The sequence below is a fragment of the Gopherus evgoodei genome, chromosome 17 (assembly GCF_007399415.2).
Source record: "Gopherus evgoodei ecotype Sinaloan lineage chromosome 17, rGopEvg1_v1.p, whole genome shotgun sequence".
NCBI classification, from domain to species: domain Eukaryota; kingdom Metazoa; phylum Chordata; order Testudines; family Testudinidae; genus Gopherus; species Gopherus evgoodei.
The window spans coordinates 10350297-10364355 of record NC_044338.1 but is presented as its reverse complement, the minus strand read 5'-3'; the positions used below and the strand labels follow the sequence as shown (position 1 = coordinate 10364355).

Here is a 14059-nt window from a genome sequence, read left to right as displayed (position 1 = left end):
TCTGGCCACTTACACCTGTCCGTTTTCCTGTCTCTGGAATGGGTAGAACATCTGTTTCCCTACTGCATAAGAGTGACTTAAGGGTTCATTAGCCTCTCTTGGAAAAGCAGTTACTGAAGCATTACATTTTATTTAAGGAAACAATCATTTGCGTCAGTGGTTTTTCCCTTTCTCCCTTTATGGCTATCTTAGCTAGCTAGCCAAAGGGCTATGTGGCCAGCACTCTGTGTCACTTTCATCACTGTACAGGTGGGCATCCTGATGAGAAGCCCACTTGGATTCTGTTACCTTGCCCATAGTCCTCGCTGGAGGTCATTGGTTTCTCCTTGACTCCTATTGAAGGCTCTCTTATCTGGTACCCTGAACATGTGTCCTCTTCCCCAGCAATGACCTGCTTGCTGGCTCATTTGGGCTGAGGAGTGTTGGGATTAACAGCCCTTCAGGTTTGGGCTATCAGAGTGCACCCAGATTATCCTTTGACTCCCAGTGGAAATGAAATCTGGGTCTCTCACTTGCCAAGGCAGAAGAGTTACCAAGAGGCAAACCTAGCTGTGCCCTGGCGCAACTCACCCAGACTTCTCAGTGAGTTGCTGGAAGGCATTTCTCTTGCTGAAGTCCAAAAATGAATGGAAACTGTTGCTGAGCATCCTCCATTTCTTGAGAGAGAGAGGCTGGAAACCAAGACACCTTCCTCTCTTCTGTTCCCACCCAAGTATCTCTCGAGATGTAAGTCTCAGAATTTGCTACATCCTCCTGTTTGTCATTCTTTCATAGGCCTTAAGTAATCAACAGAAAGCGGTGCTAATGAGTGAGAGGGTCCTGGGCATTGAGCATCCCAACACAATCCAAGAATACGTGAGTATAAAGAGAGACCAGTGCATGTAGCGTTCGCACCTGGTGTCTGTGACTTTATGCTTATGCGCACATTTGCAAACCAGCTGCAGCCTCCTTAACTTTGTAAAACAGTCTCTTGGTAAACCTGTTCTTCCCACGCTGCATGCTTTCTTGGGGGCATTTCTTTTCTTTAGGTGTCTTATTGCTAGGAACAAGATGTGTGGAAAGTGAGTCTCTGTTCGCTCAGAGCGTCACTGAATCACAAGAGTTAAAAGTGAAGTCCTGAAAAGCAGGCCCTTAAACTAATAGTTAAGATACATGCAAAGAAAACCCACTTACAGCAATCATGGGAAGAGAGAGATTGAAATGGATTCTCCAAACTAACCTCACACTGTCAGTGTGGCCCTGTCGTTCTGTAGAAGGTTGTATTCAAAGTTTCTCTCCGAAAATCCAATCCTGCAATTGCTCATACTGAAATGTCACTAGGTGAGAGAGACTTTTGCTCTGGTTTGCCAGATGTTTATATTATATACACATTTTATTATATATATAAAATATATGCATATTGCTCCCCCATCCCAATTTTGTAAAATTTTGTGTAACAATTGGTATATTATACATGCTGGTCAACTTTGAAATACTTTCTGAAGCTACTAGGAGATACTGATTTAGATATAATATAAACACAACCATGTCTCAGCTCTGTATCTCACATGGCATATCAGCCTTCTTTAAGTTGACTAGTAGATTAGTAACTCTTCCTAATGGTTATAACCTGAATTATTTTGATTCTTAAAGGCAATGCTTTTCTCAGTGTCCCAAACAAAAGGGGGGCAGGTGGGAGGGGAGACTGGTTTATTTGTACTGAGGATGTGATGCCACATTTTTAACCTCTGAATGTTCCTTATACTGTAGATGCACCTGGCTTTGTATTGCTTTGCCAACAGCCAACTCTCCACAGCATTAAACTTATTGTACCGCGCACGCTACCTCATGCTGTTGGTATTTGGAGAAGACCACCCAGAAATGGCACTCTTAGATGTAAGTGATCCTTCCGAGTAAACTCCTTGTCTAGGCTCCGTGAAGCTTGTTCACTTATTTTAATCCCATCAATAGGGAAATGTCTCTCCATCCCTTCCAACATGCGTTATTGCTCCTACTTTCCCACTGTGGGGGAAGGAACAAGATTGTAAATGCATAGATAGTAGTCCTGTAGAGAGGAAGGGTGGTCCTGTGGCTAAGGCACTGGACTAGGACTCAGAAGATGATGTGGGGTCAGTTCCCGGCCCTGCCGTAGACTTCCTATGTGACCTTGGGCAGGTCACTTAACCTGCTTGTACATAAAGTGAGGGTACTTCCATTCTCACCCCCTCTGCCTGCCTTGCTCAGAGCTCTTTGGAGCACAGTATCTCTAGTTACGTGTGCACAGTGCCTAGTGCAATGGGGCCCTGATCTCTGTGGGACCCTCGACAAAGAGCTAATAAAAATAACAGGCCCACACATTTCTGTGTCTTTAGCTCAAAAGGCTTAGTCAAGAGTCACTTTTCGAAACTCCCTCTTGTTCTCTGACCTGTGTGTGGTGATTGCCCTTAGAACAACATTGGTTTGGTGCTTCACGGGGTTATGGAATACGACCTGTCCCTCCGATTCCTGGAGAATGCTCTGGCGATCAACTCCAAGTATCACGGCTCCAAGTCTCTGAAGGTGGCACTGAGGTATGGTGCCTCGGTCTGGGGAAATGGGTTGAAGTTTGTGTTTGAGGGGTGTGATGCTTTATAGGAAAGTCAGACTGTGATTCTACCCTCATCGCATCTGGGATTGGGCCCCACTCTGGCTTATGAGTGCTGTCCTTGGTCAGCTGTGTGCAAGCCTCCATTCTTTCTTCCCCAACCATTTATATGATTTCTGAAGTGAGAGCTCAGCCGCCCAGTTCAGTTGGAAGGCAGCTATGCTTGATTTGACTGAGTCTGGGATAGCTGCTTCAAAAGGCGGAGAATTGTGGATCTAGAATTATCTACATGTAGGACCTACCACAATACAATATGCTAGGTGTTGTCCACAAACGTAGTAAGATCCCTGCTTCCTGTGTAAAAATGCAAACAGTAAGTGAAGGCTGGGAGGAGAGGGATAAATATCATCAGTACGTTTGGGACTGAGATGATGGAAAGCCCCTGGTTGTTGGTTCTTGCTGAACTAGCTTGGAGACACAGATCATTTGCATTTGTCTTTCACCGTAAAGGCTGATCCTATGAAGTGGTTCTTTGTGACTCCACTGGGAGTTGAGAGCACTCGGCACCTCTTAGGATCAGATCCTAAAATTGTGGAGTCAGTACCCATTGCTACAGACATTTCCCTTGAAAAACTGGCCAGTGGGCATTGTCCCACTCGAAATTGCCACCCCCACGCTGCAGCCATCTGCAGTTCATCAAGGTGAAGAGAAATCTTCTGAAGCACCCACATGAGTCTGATTTGTTTTCCAACAATTGATGGATACAAATTCTGCAGAGAACATCTTCCTGCATGCCTCCACGGGGCTAAGATGTGCATTGAGATCCCTTAGAATAAAAAAGCCAAACGTAGAAAGCTTTTTCCATTCCAAGAATGCTTGAGCTGCTGAGATCAAGCCAAGGTGACTCTCCCAACTGGAGAACAACTAGGTGACTTGGATCAGCAGCTCTTGCTGTCACTGTTGCTGCCAGTTGTCTTTGTTGTAAGATTCTGATGCGGGGCTGGCAAAGAGATTCACTTGTTCACTTTCCAAGAAAACAAAATGCCCTTTTAGAAAGGGGAGACCCCTGGTTGCTTCCTCTTACTCTAATTACCTGGCCGGGAGAGAAGCCTGACCAATTAGATATTCTCACAGCCTTCAGCATTATCTGGAAGTGCTGAGCACATAACGTACAACTGGCATTTTTAAATGTCCTGGACAGAAAACAAGCTTCCTGTCCCCAAGCAGCAGAAAGTGACCAAAAATCAACATCAAGTCCAGTCTGAGGTGACTTTTTTCTTCTCTGGTTGGAGTGATGAGGGTTTGATCTACTTTTGCTAGGATTTAGGCGTAATTTCCTAACCTAGAATGGAGTAAATATGAAGAGTTAACCAGAGAGAAGGTAACCACTAACACTGTCCTGACAGTCAAATATCTGGCCGCCTCCTCCTTTGACCCTGGTCATCCCTTGAGGTGAGGTGGCAGCAGGTTTAAAACGAACAAAAGGAAGTACTTATTCAGTCAGCCTGTAGAACTTCTTGCCAGGGGATGATGTGAAGATAAAACTTAAAAAAAAAAAATAATAATTAGATATGGTCATGGTGGATTGATCCATTAATGGATATTAGCCAAGATGGTCAGAGATGCAACCCCATGCTCTAGGTGTCCTTAAGCCTGACTGCCAGATGCTGGGACGAGTCATTTGATGATTGCCTTGTTCTATTATTCCTTTTGTAGCATCTGGCATGGGCTAGATGGACCATTGATCTGACCAGTATGGCCGTTCTTGTGTTCTTAGCACTGAGCATTGCATGCACCTCTTTGCAGCAGAGAAGAACTCTTTCTCCCTTGATTGACCATGCCTTCGTTAAAGCTAGATCCACGTCTCTTCCTTTCCATTGCAGCCATCACTTGGTAGCCCGAGTGTACGAGAGTAAAGCAGAATTCCGATCGGCTCTACAGCATGAAAAGGAAGGCTACACAATCTACAAAAATCAGGTCAGTAGCCTGTGCTTGCTTCGCTTGCCCCATTCGGCTTTCCGGTGCGAAGCCCCTAGTTCTGTGCTGAAACCGTCCTGCATCTTACAACATGGGGGAGGCTTGTTCATATGAACAGCTCTGGAGAACTCCTCCCAGACTGTTGGAGGTGATTGTCTTGCCACGTGCCATTAGAAAGCTAGTCTTTCCTAGTATTGCCACAAGGTCTTCTGTTTGACTGGTAACCTCTGTGGTCGCAGTCACTGGACGGATTTTCAGTCTGCGTGAAACACCTGCAGGCTTCATCGCTGCTGCAAAACACTAAGATGTGAGAAAGCAGTGACACGATTCAGAGTGCGCGTCTCACTCTTGATAACACCCTTCCAAATCGAAGACACAACCCAGTCCTGGGCTGGGGGGAACCTCTCTTGCTTGCAGAACTCACTGAGACGAGCAAACATGCCAACATGTTCAGGCAAACCTGTTTGACAAAGAAGCCAGGCAATTGATTGAGCTCGCTCTCATTGACAGCGTGCTCAGCCTGATGGAGGAAACCTCTGTAAACCTGAGCGAGAACATGCATCAAAGCTGTGTGCTTGCATCAAGCAGATAAGCAGCTGCCTGCAGGCAATTTTGCATGTTATACCAGGTCATCCGCATTCATTCTACGGTGAGACACAGTCCAGTCCCAGTGGGTTTCAGTAGGTGAAATCTTACACTGTCTCATATAACCATTTAGATGCTGTGATTCAAGCAGAGTTCAGGGTTTGTTCTGATACAATTTTTTTCTTATTATTATTTCTGGCCAGCTTGGAGAACACCACGAAAAGACCAAAGAAAGCTCTGAGTACTTGAAATACCTGACTCAGCAAGCAGTGGCTCTTCAACGCACAATGAATGAGATCTACAAGAATGGATCCAATGCTAACATTATGCCACTTAAGGTAACTTGCATGCATTAGGGCAGTCGGGGTATTTTCCACAAAGACGTGTATGCTGCAACAACAGTTGCGATGGGTGAACTTTGTTTCTCCTGGTTTGGGAGCTACTACCCCCTCTACTGGTATTCCCCATTTTACTTGCATGGCGTTCCTTTGGTGAGTAAGATCTTCCAAAACAGAAGTGACCGAGAGCAACCTTTGATTTTAAAACCCCACCTGCTTAGCAACGTTCTTCTGGATTCCTTACCCATAACCTCATAGTTAAGACTTTCTTTTGCCCCCCAGGAGAGACTCAGGTGTCTTGGTCTGTAGGTTTGCAGAAGTGGGCTAGTCGGAAAGCACCTGATACGGCAGGGTGCCTTTTTCCAATTGACTCTTGGAAACCTTCATTTGTAACACTAGTTCATGCACCGATGTGACACACGTGCTGTTGGCTTTGAGTTTCTGAGGTGGTTTCATGATCAGATAACTGCAAGAAAGGGCTAGGAACCTGCTGGCTTCTGATCTCCCCTAAACTTAGGAGGTTGGGTGATTTGCTCTGCAACATGGCGGGTCCCAGCTGGAAAAACGGGTACGAAAGAATCAGGCACTTGCTGAAAGTGAGTGGGAGCTTAGAACGCCTTAGTTCTGACTCTGCCAATTGATTCACTGTGACTGCAGGCAAGTCAGTTAACTTCTGTGTCTCCGTTTCCTCTGTAAAATGGTCCCTGTTCTGTGTAAAGCATTTTGAAATCCATGGAAAGCAAGCACCACGTAAATAAATGTGCAGCCTAACTGTGTTGGCAGAGCGAGCCTGACAGGAGGCTGGACGGCATATCATATCATAGCAGGGCCGTGCCCAACCGTCAGCACTGCAGGAATTAACGTGGGAAGAGTCTGGTTCCAAAACCAGCTGCTCTTATCTGCACGCGCACGTTGCGGGAGTGAAGTTCTCATGCTGTGCCTGGAAAAGCCCAAACGCGAACACACGGCGAGTGCTATTTGGGACTGGCTGTGCAGAAGCTACTGCGCTGCTGGGTTCCTGGCTGCTCACGCCACTGGTTCTGCAGGGGCGCTGAACCACTGGGGATGAGGGGAACACGTTAGTGTCAACAGCCCTGCAGCTCTGCGCTTTCCTGGTCACTGGTGGCTTTTTCCTCCCTTTTCAGCTACAGAACTGGAGAGATTAAAATGAAACATCTTGAGAAAGATTATGGATGCAATTCGAATTAGGTGACACTCTCAGGCCAGGGACTACGGCAAATCCTTAGACATGCCAAGGCTACCCCCCCCCCCATCCCCACCCTCCTGTCAAATTCTGAGGGAATGGCTCAAATCCAAGAGACCATAAGGTTTAATCTCTCCTTACTCCCTGAAATTAAAAAGACCAAATCATTCACATTTGGCTCATGTAATTGGTCCCAAAATTGATATAGCTAGTCAGTCCTATTGCCCTGCTCTGTCTCCCATCTCTCCTGTCTACATGGGCATTTCTGTAGCCTCCAGCATTGCACTGTTAATCAGGTTTACTCCGGTAGTGCCTGGGGACCAACTAAGATTGGCTCCATTGCGCTAGGTGCAGTACAAATGTACCGGCTGCACCTGATTTATCCTTCCACTGCCCTAGGAGGTAAGGAAGTAATTATAAAGTGAGTCAATGCTGAGGTCTCTCTGCTCGTTAGGGTGTCTTACAAATGACTGACTTGATTTATTTATTTTTAACCCTAGTTCACGGCTCCCAGTATGGCCAGCGTGCTGGAGCAGCTTAACATTATCAATGGAATTCTCTTCATTCCACTCAGGTAGAGTGTTCCGCGCGTTGGCATCCTTTTTCTCTGGCCGCGTCCCAGTGCCCCGCTGCATGGCAGCTGGAGGGAAAATCAGTGTCCCCCTGCAAATCCCTGTTCCCCAGGGATTGTTAATCTGACCCTGGTGAGGTAGCAGGGCCTGTGAGCGTGTTTGGTATAAATCTATAGGGAAGTTGACAAGAAGTCACTGTCGAGATAATTAGATGGGAGCAAACTGATGGGCCGGTTCAGGACTGGGAAGGATTTGAGCTGTTGCCTTATAGGAGTAGGCCAGTGGGGTAATTACAAACTCAAATGCAGTGATCCAGCCTTGGAAAGGCCTGAGGTATTCATATCCCTTCCCAGCCTTCCGCCCTGAGCAGTGATCTGAGCCCGGCCAGACTTCACTAGCCAAGAAACTCTGTCCTGGCACTCAGCTCAAGAGCTGCTGGCAAATCCCCAAGCCTGCACGGTGAGGGATGGGCAGAGGCCCGCAGGTGGAGCAGCTGGGGCGAGAACTGCACTCTGCTGCCATGGAGCACCAGCTGATGCTTTTTGGTGAATGACACATCTCTAAACCACTGTCATGTAAAGCATTAGTGGGGAATATCGCAGCTGATGGGCCAGAGAAAGAATGAGGAACAGGTGCGATCACATGTCTAGGAGGAGAATACACGTTCTCCCCTCCACCTTTGGGAGCAGAGTGGGTTATCCTGCCATAGTTAAACAGGCCAGTGCCATTTGGCAGATAGTGTGCAGGGCCCTGCTTCACCAGAGGGCTGGCATTATAATGAGATGCTAGAGGAGGCTGGAAATCCCCCAAGATTTCCTACCTTCCCCAACAATGCTCACCCTCCTCATGTTCCTGAAGCAGCTGTAATACAGGCCCCTCCTTTCTGCTTCCCTCCCTAGCCAAAAGGACTTGGAGAACCTTAAAGCAGAGGTGCAGCGACGCCAGCAGCTCCAAGAGGCCGTGAAGAACAGCGAACAGCTGGAAGCAGAAGATGCAGTCTCCGAGGAGAGAGAGGCTGAGCCAAGCATCCCTTCTGCTGAGGTCCCCCCAGCACAGAGCTCTGCTTAAAGTGTACCTCGCTTAAAAAACCCACACAAAATTTAAACCTTCCCCTTTTTCTGAATCTGAACCAGGGTCTTGGACTCCCCTGGGGCAACTTCTCCTTTTTTTGACAATGTTATTGCACTGGTACAATTAATACACAATGCAAAGAACTAAGTTGAGAACTAGAATCTGACTGCGCTCGTGTCCACCACGCGAAGGGGGAAAGGTGGCCAGGATGCAGCAGCATACGAAAACATCCTAGGTGAGCACAGCCAGTGGCTGTCACGTCCGGGTGTGTGTGGGTGTGTGCGTGTGCCACGCGTGTGTGTGTGTGTCATCAGTCCATTTCGACTTTGTACATATATCTGAATTCCAAATGAATGGTCTGGAGGTAGGACATTTCTCAGGTCATTTTATGTTGTCTAAGGGACACTGTTTCGCCAGAACACTCATCCTAGTGCTCAGTTCTAGCTCGAAACCTGGATTCCAAGCCAAATGATACTGTTCTATTAGTTGCTGCCCTAAGGGGGGCGGGGGAAAGCAGCCATATTGGTCTGTCTAAGTGCGTGAAACCTGTGAAGAGGGAGGGGAAACGCTCGGCTTTTTGCTACATTAGGATATAGCCATTTGGGTCCTGTAGCCTTTCTTTTGTTGCTCAGGTCTGAGTGGCCGTGGGATTTTCATACCGTTTACATTCTGATTTCATGATCCATAGGTCATTGTGCAGCCCCTGTGCTCTCTGCCTGAGTAACTGAGGAAATTGCATCCAAAGAGTAAGGGTTTAAAATGAAAAAAAAAAAAAATAAAAAGTACCTGTCATTAATCCATTTACAATGGAAAATCCCAGTGCCTCTCCCAGATCAGTGTTGGCATTAAAGTGGACTGTCCAAATGAAATTCACAGAAGGGGAAAACCTGGCCTCTGTTGGAATAGCTATGGGGAGGGGAGTTTACCCTTCGTACAGCAGCTGCTTTAATACAAAGCTGAATGAGCGTCAGAAGTTAATCATCTTTTAATTGTAAAGTAATCAGCAAACTTCTACAGGTTTGAATCATGTGTGTCTTTACACAACCTAACATTACTAGGCATTTTTCCCTCTGGCTGAAAGAATACTAAAAATCCCATAGCACTTAACGCTAGGGATAATGTCTTGTTCTGGGTTTTGGTTTTTTGCATGCTGGGTTGAGATCGCTCCCAGCAGAACTTCCATTGCAGGCAATGGATGTTACTGACATGGCAGATGCCAATGAATGAATATTGACTTTTTTTTCCCTTTTTGCTTCTGCCTGCCAGCTTAAAATACAGCATGCTTCCTGCTGGTGCAGTCACAAGGCAAATAGGCGATATCCACTGCAGGTCATGGTATGCCGACAGAATTGAATGTCCTTTTCCAAGTAAATGAAGACCTACAGTGAGAGATGTTTGCTAGTCCAAAACCATATCATGCTGCCCAAGGAGTCATGTCTCTTTGTCAGCACCAGTACTATGCTAATTTGCATTGCTTTTCTGATGACCTTCTGGGAAAACAAGTGCTATCACTGTGCTCTTTACCCTTGGTTTCCTGTACTGCATACTGGGTATTTGTAACTTGTGGGGGGAAGAGGGAATGTACAAAGCAGGAGGCATCTCTGATCCAAAAGAATTTGCTCCCACTGGAAACATTCAATAAATGACAAGGCATCTTTCACACAAGGGATTTTTGGTAATGTCTTCCAGTTCTAGTCCATTAATTAAACCTCTTTTAAATAAAAATGTGCAAAGTAGCTTACTAAGAAGTTCAATTTTGTTGTGTTAAATCCAAGTAGAGTTGAGGGATTTGTTTAACAGCTGATGCTGCTGCTACTTCACACTGCTGCAAAGAAGGGGAAGTACCAATGGTGTAAACCAAGTCAGAAGAGGTGTCATAGGTGGGTTATGAACACACTCAAACTCTTGTGAAAATCCTAGCATTAATTAGCACACAGGTGTTAATCATCTAAATGCCACTGAACTTCAGTTTGATGCAAGTCTCACATGCAGTTGAGCTAATACTTCCCTTTAAGTGCTTCAACTGTCTTTTTCCCATTGTGCATTTGGCACACGTTTTCCCAGTACCTCTGCATTTCTAATGATGCTCAAAACAAACCAAGCATCTGCTTTGTGGATTTTGCACCAGCCTCCTGTTAGGATTGCTCTGAGCCTGGGAAAGCTTGTTTTGCAACACAAGCAGCTTGAATCTCTCCTCCCCTTTGCCTTTGAAAAAGTAATACCAAGAGCAGTGGCTGTTAACAGAAATAACACACATACTCAACCTGCTTGCAGGCCAGCTGTTCTCACCCTGTCAATTGTACAGAAGGTAACTGACCTGACCCCCTCGCTTGGTCTAATGAAGTGATACATTCTGTCTCTGTAAAACATGGCAACTGCTATGAAGTGAGTATCGTCATTGCTTTAAAATGCTTAATGTAGGTTGGTAGGAGCCACATGAGTTTTGACTGCATATCTAATGTTGAGGGTACTTAGTAACAAAAAGAGTAAGTGCTTTCTACACTGCTGTGTAACTGACTAATACAAGGAGCTCTCTCTCAAGGTAGGTAAGCCACTGCTTCTCATCCCTTCAGTGTGTCTTTGCAGTGCAGTCTAATGGTTTCACAGTAAGTGAACTCCAGCACTGCAGTTTATACTGCACCTGGATGTAGAGGTAGGACATGAACAGCCAGGAAGAGACCCACCCAGTTGGGATGAAGTGGCAGATGTTTGGATTCTACCTCCCCACTCTCTTTGGAAAGAAGTAAAGAACTAACTTCTCCCTGTTCCTTTTAACCAGCTGCATCAACCCATGACTCCAGTTCTTGGCACAGGGGAAGTGTATGTGGCCTAGATCCTGAGGAAATAATTGATGGAGACACTGTCTGTTCCTGTTTAGTGGAGTGTCCACAATTGTGTAACAGTCTAGAGTTGCAAGTTAAGCCTGGTCTATACACTCACATCAAGATTGGATTGGATTTTTAAAGCTGTGCCACTGTGTTTAGACAACCCTTTAAACAGTCTTACTACTTTATGCTTTCCATGGGTGGAATTCAGCACAAATGGGCTGTCAACTGTTAATCTTCATAGGCTACCCAGGAAGGCGGCTAGTCTGTCTGCTACAGCATCAGCTCACTCATCATTCCCTGCTGCTTGCACATGAGACTTTGGAGCAGTGGGCTTTGCTCTCCTTCCCCACACATTGGTGGCACTGCCCCCTATTCCTCATCACGGTTCTGTTGGTAAGATACACACTGCTTCAGGAGTGATAATCTACAGGGAGATGTTTAATTCTTCACAGGCAGAGTCACTCACACATAGGTGGGGAAAATGAATTAGACAGCCACAGAAGCAGTAGAGGATTAGTCTAAACTGATTTCCTACCACATGCAGTAAGGGGTGAGGGCAGATGAGACTTAGATACAGAAACTGAATGATCACCCCCACCCCCTGCTCCTTGTTTTGTTCTCTAGCCTGATTTCCACATTTTGGTAACACTAAGCACAAAAGGAACTGGATTTTTTTTTTCTTTAGCAGCTAATTAAAAATAGATAAAATAGCAACAGGTAACTTCAACTCTACTCCTATTTCCACAATGCAGTGCTAGGGGGTACCTGTCTGTCTCACAACACTAAAGAAAAGTAATCCTGAAGCCCTGTTCCTAACCTAATAGTAGTTAATTTTCCTTCCTGCTTGGTATAATTATGCTTTAGCCAGCTCCAGGAGTAGCTTACACTAGAGCAGTTTACAGGGAAGAGATGGGCATTGAACTGATCAGTTTTTCAAAATCTTATTCTGATTCTCCAAGAGAGTGTTGGCTTTTCCTCCATCAGGGGAAAGGCTCCACATCTTACTACAAATCTGACTCAGACTTCAGCCTGAGCCCTTATTTTGAATTGGTTTGGTTTTCAGACCAGCTCCAGCCTCTGTTCAGGAAAAGTGTAATACTGAACGCCTAAAAGCCAGTTTCCCACCTCTTACCTCCCCTTCTGGAGTGGGAACAGGACACTACTCGTTCACACTTAGCAAGCAGCTGGGATAAAGGTACCTGCTGAAGCAGGGCAGAAAATGAAATACATTATAAACATTGCATCTCTTGCTGGCTAAACGCTGCCTGGGTTTGGTTTTTAAACTTAATTCCTCAGCCTAAGCTACAGCAGTGTCAGCATTTTCTTTTAAAATAAACACAGTGGCCAAGGAGCAGGACCCACTTCAGTCATTGGGCATTTCCACAGGACCATGCACAAAGTATTTCCACTAGGAGTGGGAAAAGAATGGGTGTAAACTTAAGCATCTCTATTACATCAGCCGAGTCTGGCCTTGCTTCAAGAAACAATCAGGAGTAACCAGCTGATTAGGTGGTTTCCTCATAAGGCATAGACAAATGTAGGCTTGGAAAGTACAGTAAGTCTAGTTCTGTAATATGAGATCCCTTATTTAGCACCAAATCTCAAGGGGTTTTGACAGTTCAATCAAATAGAAGAATCAATTCTAAGTGGTCTAATTATAGCACCTGGGGTAGTGCTGTCTAGGGTTAAACAAAATGGCTCATTTTGGGGGGCTATTGGAGAGAGGTAGAGGAAATTAGCCAAACAGCACTCCCAAGGGAACTGTAGATTTAACAGCAGAGAATCACTCCTTTTATTCCTACACTGTAGGAAACAGCTGCACACATTGAGCCATAATATTAAACTATCACAATCACTGTTGTTCTTCCCCCTCAACAGTTAAAGCATTAAGAAATTTTTCAATTCCAAATTCCACTTCTAGAGTAAGCCACACCTTGATCTTGGTAGCAAGTGGTCTGCTTGTCCTTGGGAGTGAGGGGACATGCACAGAAGGCACCACCTGCCTAATATGAAACTTAACTGCTCAAAACTGAATGGGCTATAGCAAAATGAACAGCTCACTCTTGGGGAATTTAATTAATCTGTTTACAGAGAGAGGCCCAGATTTCATTTAAAGTTGTTGATGGAATCTTACACTCAGGCAGCAGCATGGATCAAAAGATGTTGATGAGCAGCTGCTTTTCATGATTTTCCCAAGCACCTTGATTGAAATACAACAGCCCATGTTATGTTGCTTCAAACAGCCTCTTGGGTACTGCCAAGTTCTCCAGGTCCCTGCCTAGAGGTAGTTGAGGTTTTAGGTCTCAATTTCCTGCTGGCTTTGCTAAAACATTTTCCTTCCCCCAATTATAGAACTGGAAGGGACCTTGAGAGGTCATCTAGTCCAGTTCCCTGCGCTCCTGGTGGACTAATTATCTAGACCATCCCTGAGGTGGTGTTTGTCGAACCTGCTGTTAAAAAATCTCCAACAATGGAGATTCCAGAACCCCCCTGGACAATTTATTCCAGTGTTTAACCACCCTGACAGGAAGATTTTCCTAATGTCCAACCTAAACCACCTTATTGCTTCTTGTCCTATCCTCAGAGGTTAAGAAAAACAATTTTTCTTCCTCCTCTTAATCTTTTAACATACTTAAAAGTATATCCCCTCTGTCTTATCCTTCCCACACAAAACAAACCCAGTTTTTTCAATCTTCCCTCACAGGTCATGTTTTCTAGACCTTTCATCATTCTTGTTGCTCTTCTCTGGATGCTCTATTTGTACACATCCTTCCTGAAATGTGGCACCCAGAACTGGACACACTACTCTAGTTGAGGCCAGAGCAGAAGAATTACTTCATGTCTTGCTTACAAAAATCCTGCTAATACATCCCAGAATGACATTTGCTTTTTTTTTTTTTTTGGTAACAGCATTACAGACT

The 14059-nt window shown here is 45.4% G+C and overlaps 1 protein-coding gene across 6 annotated transcripts in view; it reads left to right on the top strand.

Moving 5' to 3' along the window:
* Positions 1–14059, top strand: part of CLUH (clustered mitochondria homolog) — an 83761-nt gene that overhangs the window by 45169 nt on the left and 24533 nt on the right. For 3 of the 6 annotated variants that reach the window (XR_003996937.1, XR_003996938.1, XR_003996939.1), the window contains exons 20-26: positions 775–855; positions 1750–1875; positions 2428–2549; positions 4447–4540; positions 5329–5463; positions 7168–7241; positions 8139–8545. Coding sequence is in view for 2 of the 6 variants with exons in the window: in XM_030536511.1 (XP_030392371.1) it covers positions 775–855; positions 1750–1875; positions 2428–2549; positions 4447–4540; positions 5329–5463; positions 7168–7241; positions 8139–8307 (801 nt within the window). In the remaining 4 variants the exon portion in view is untranslated. Of the gene's footprint in view, positions 1–774; positions 856–1749; positions 1876–2427; positions 2550–4446; positions 4541–5328; positions 5464–7167; positions 7242–8138; positions 10047–14059 lie in introns of those variants that run through there. The other 3 variants (XM_030536511.1, XM_030536510.1, XR_003996936.1) reach the window with 2 other exon arrangements.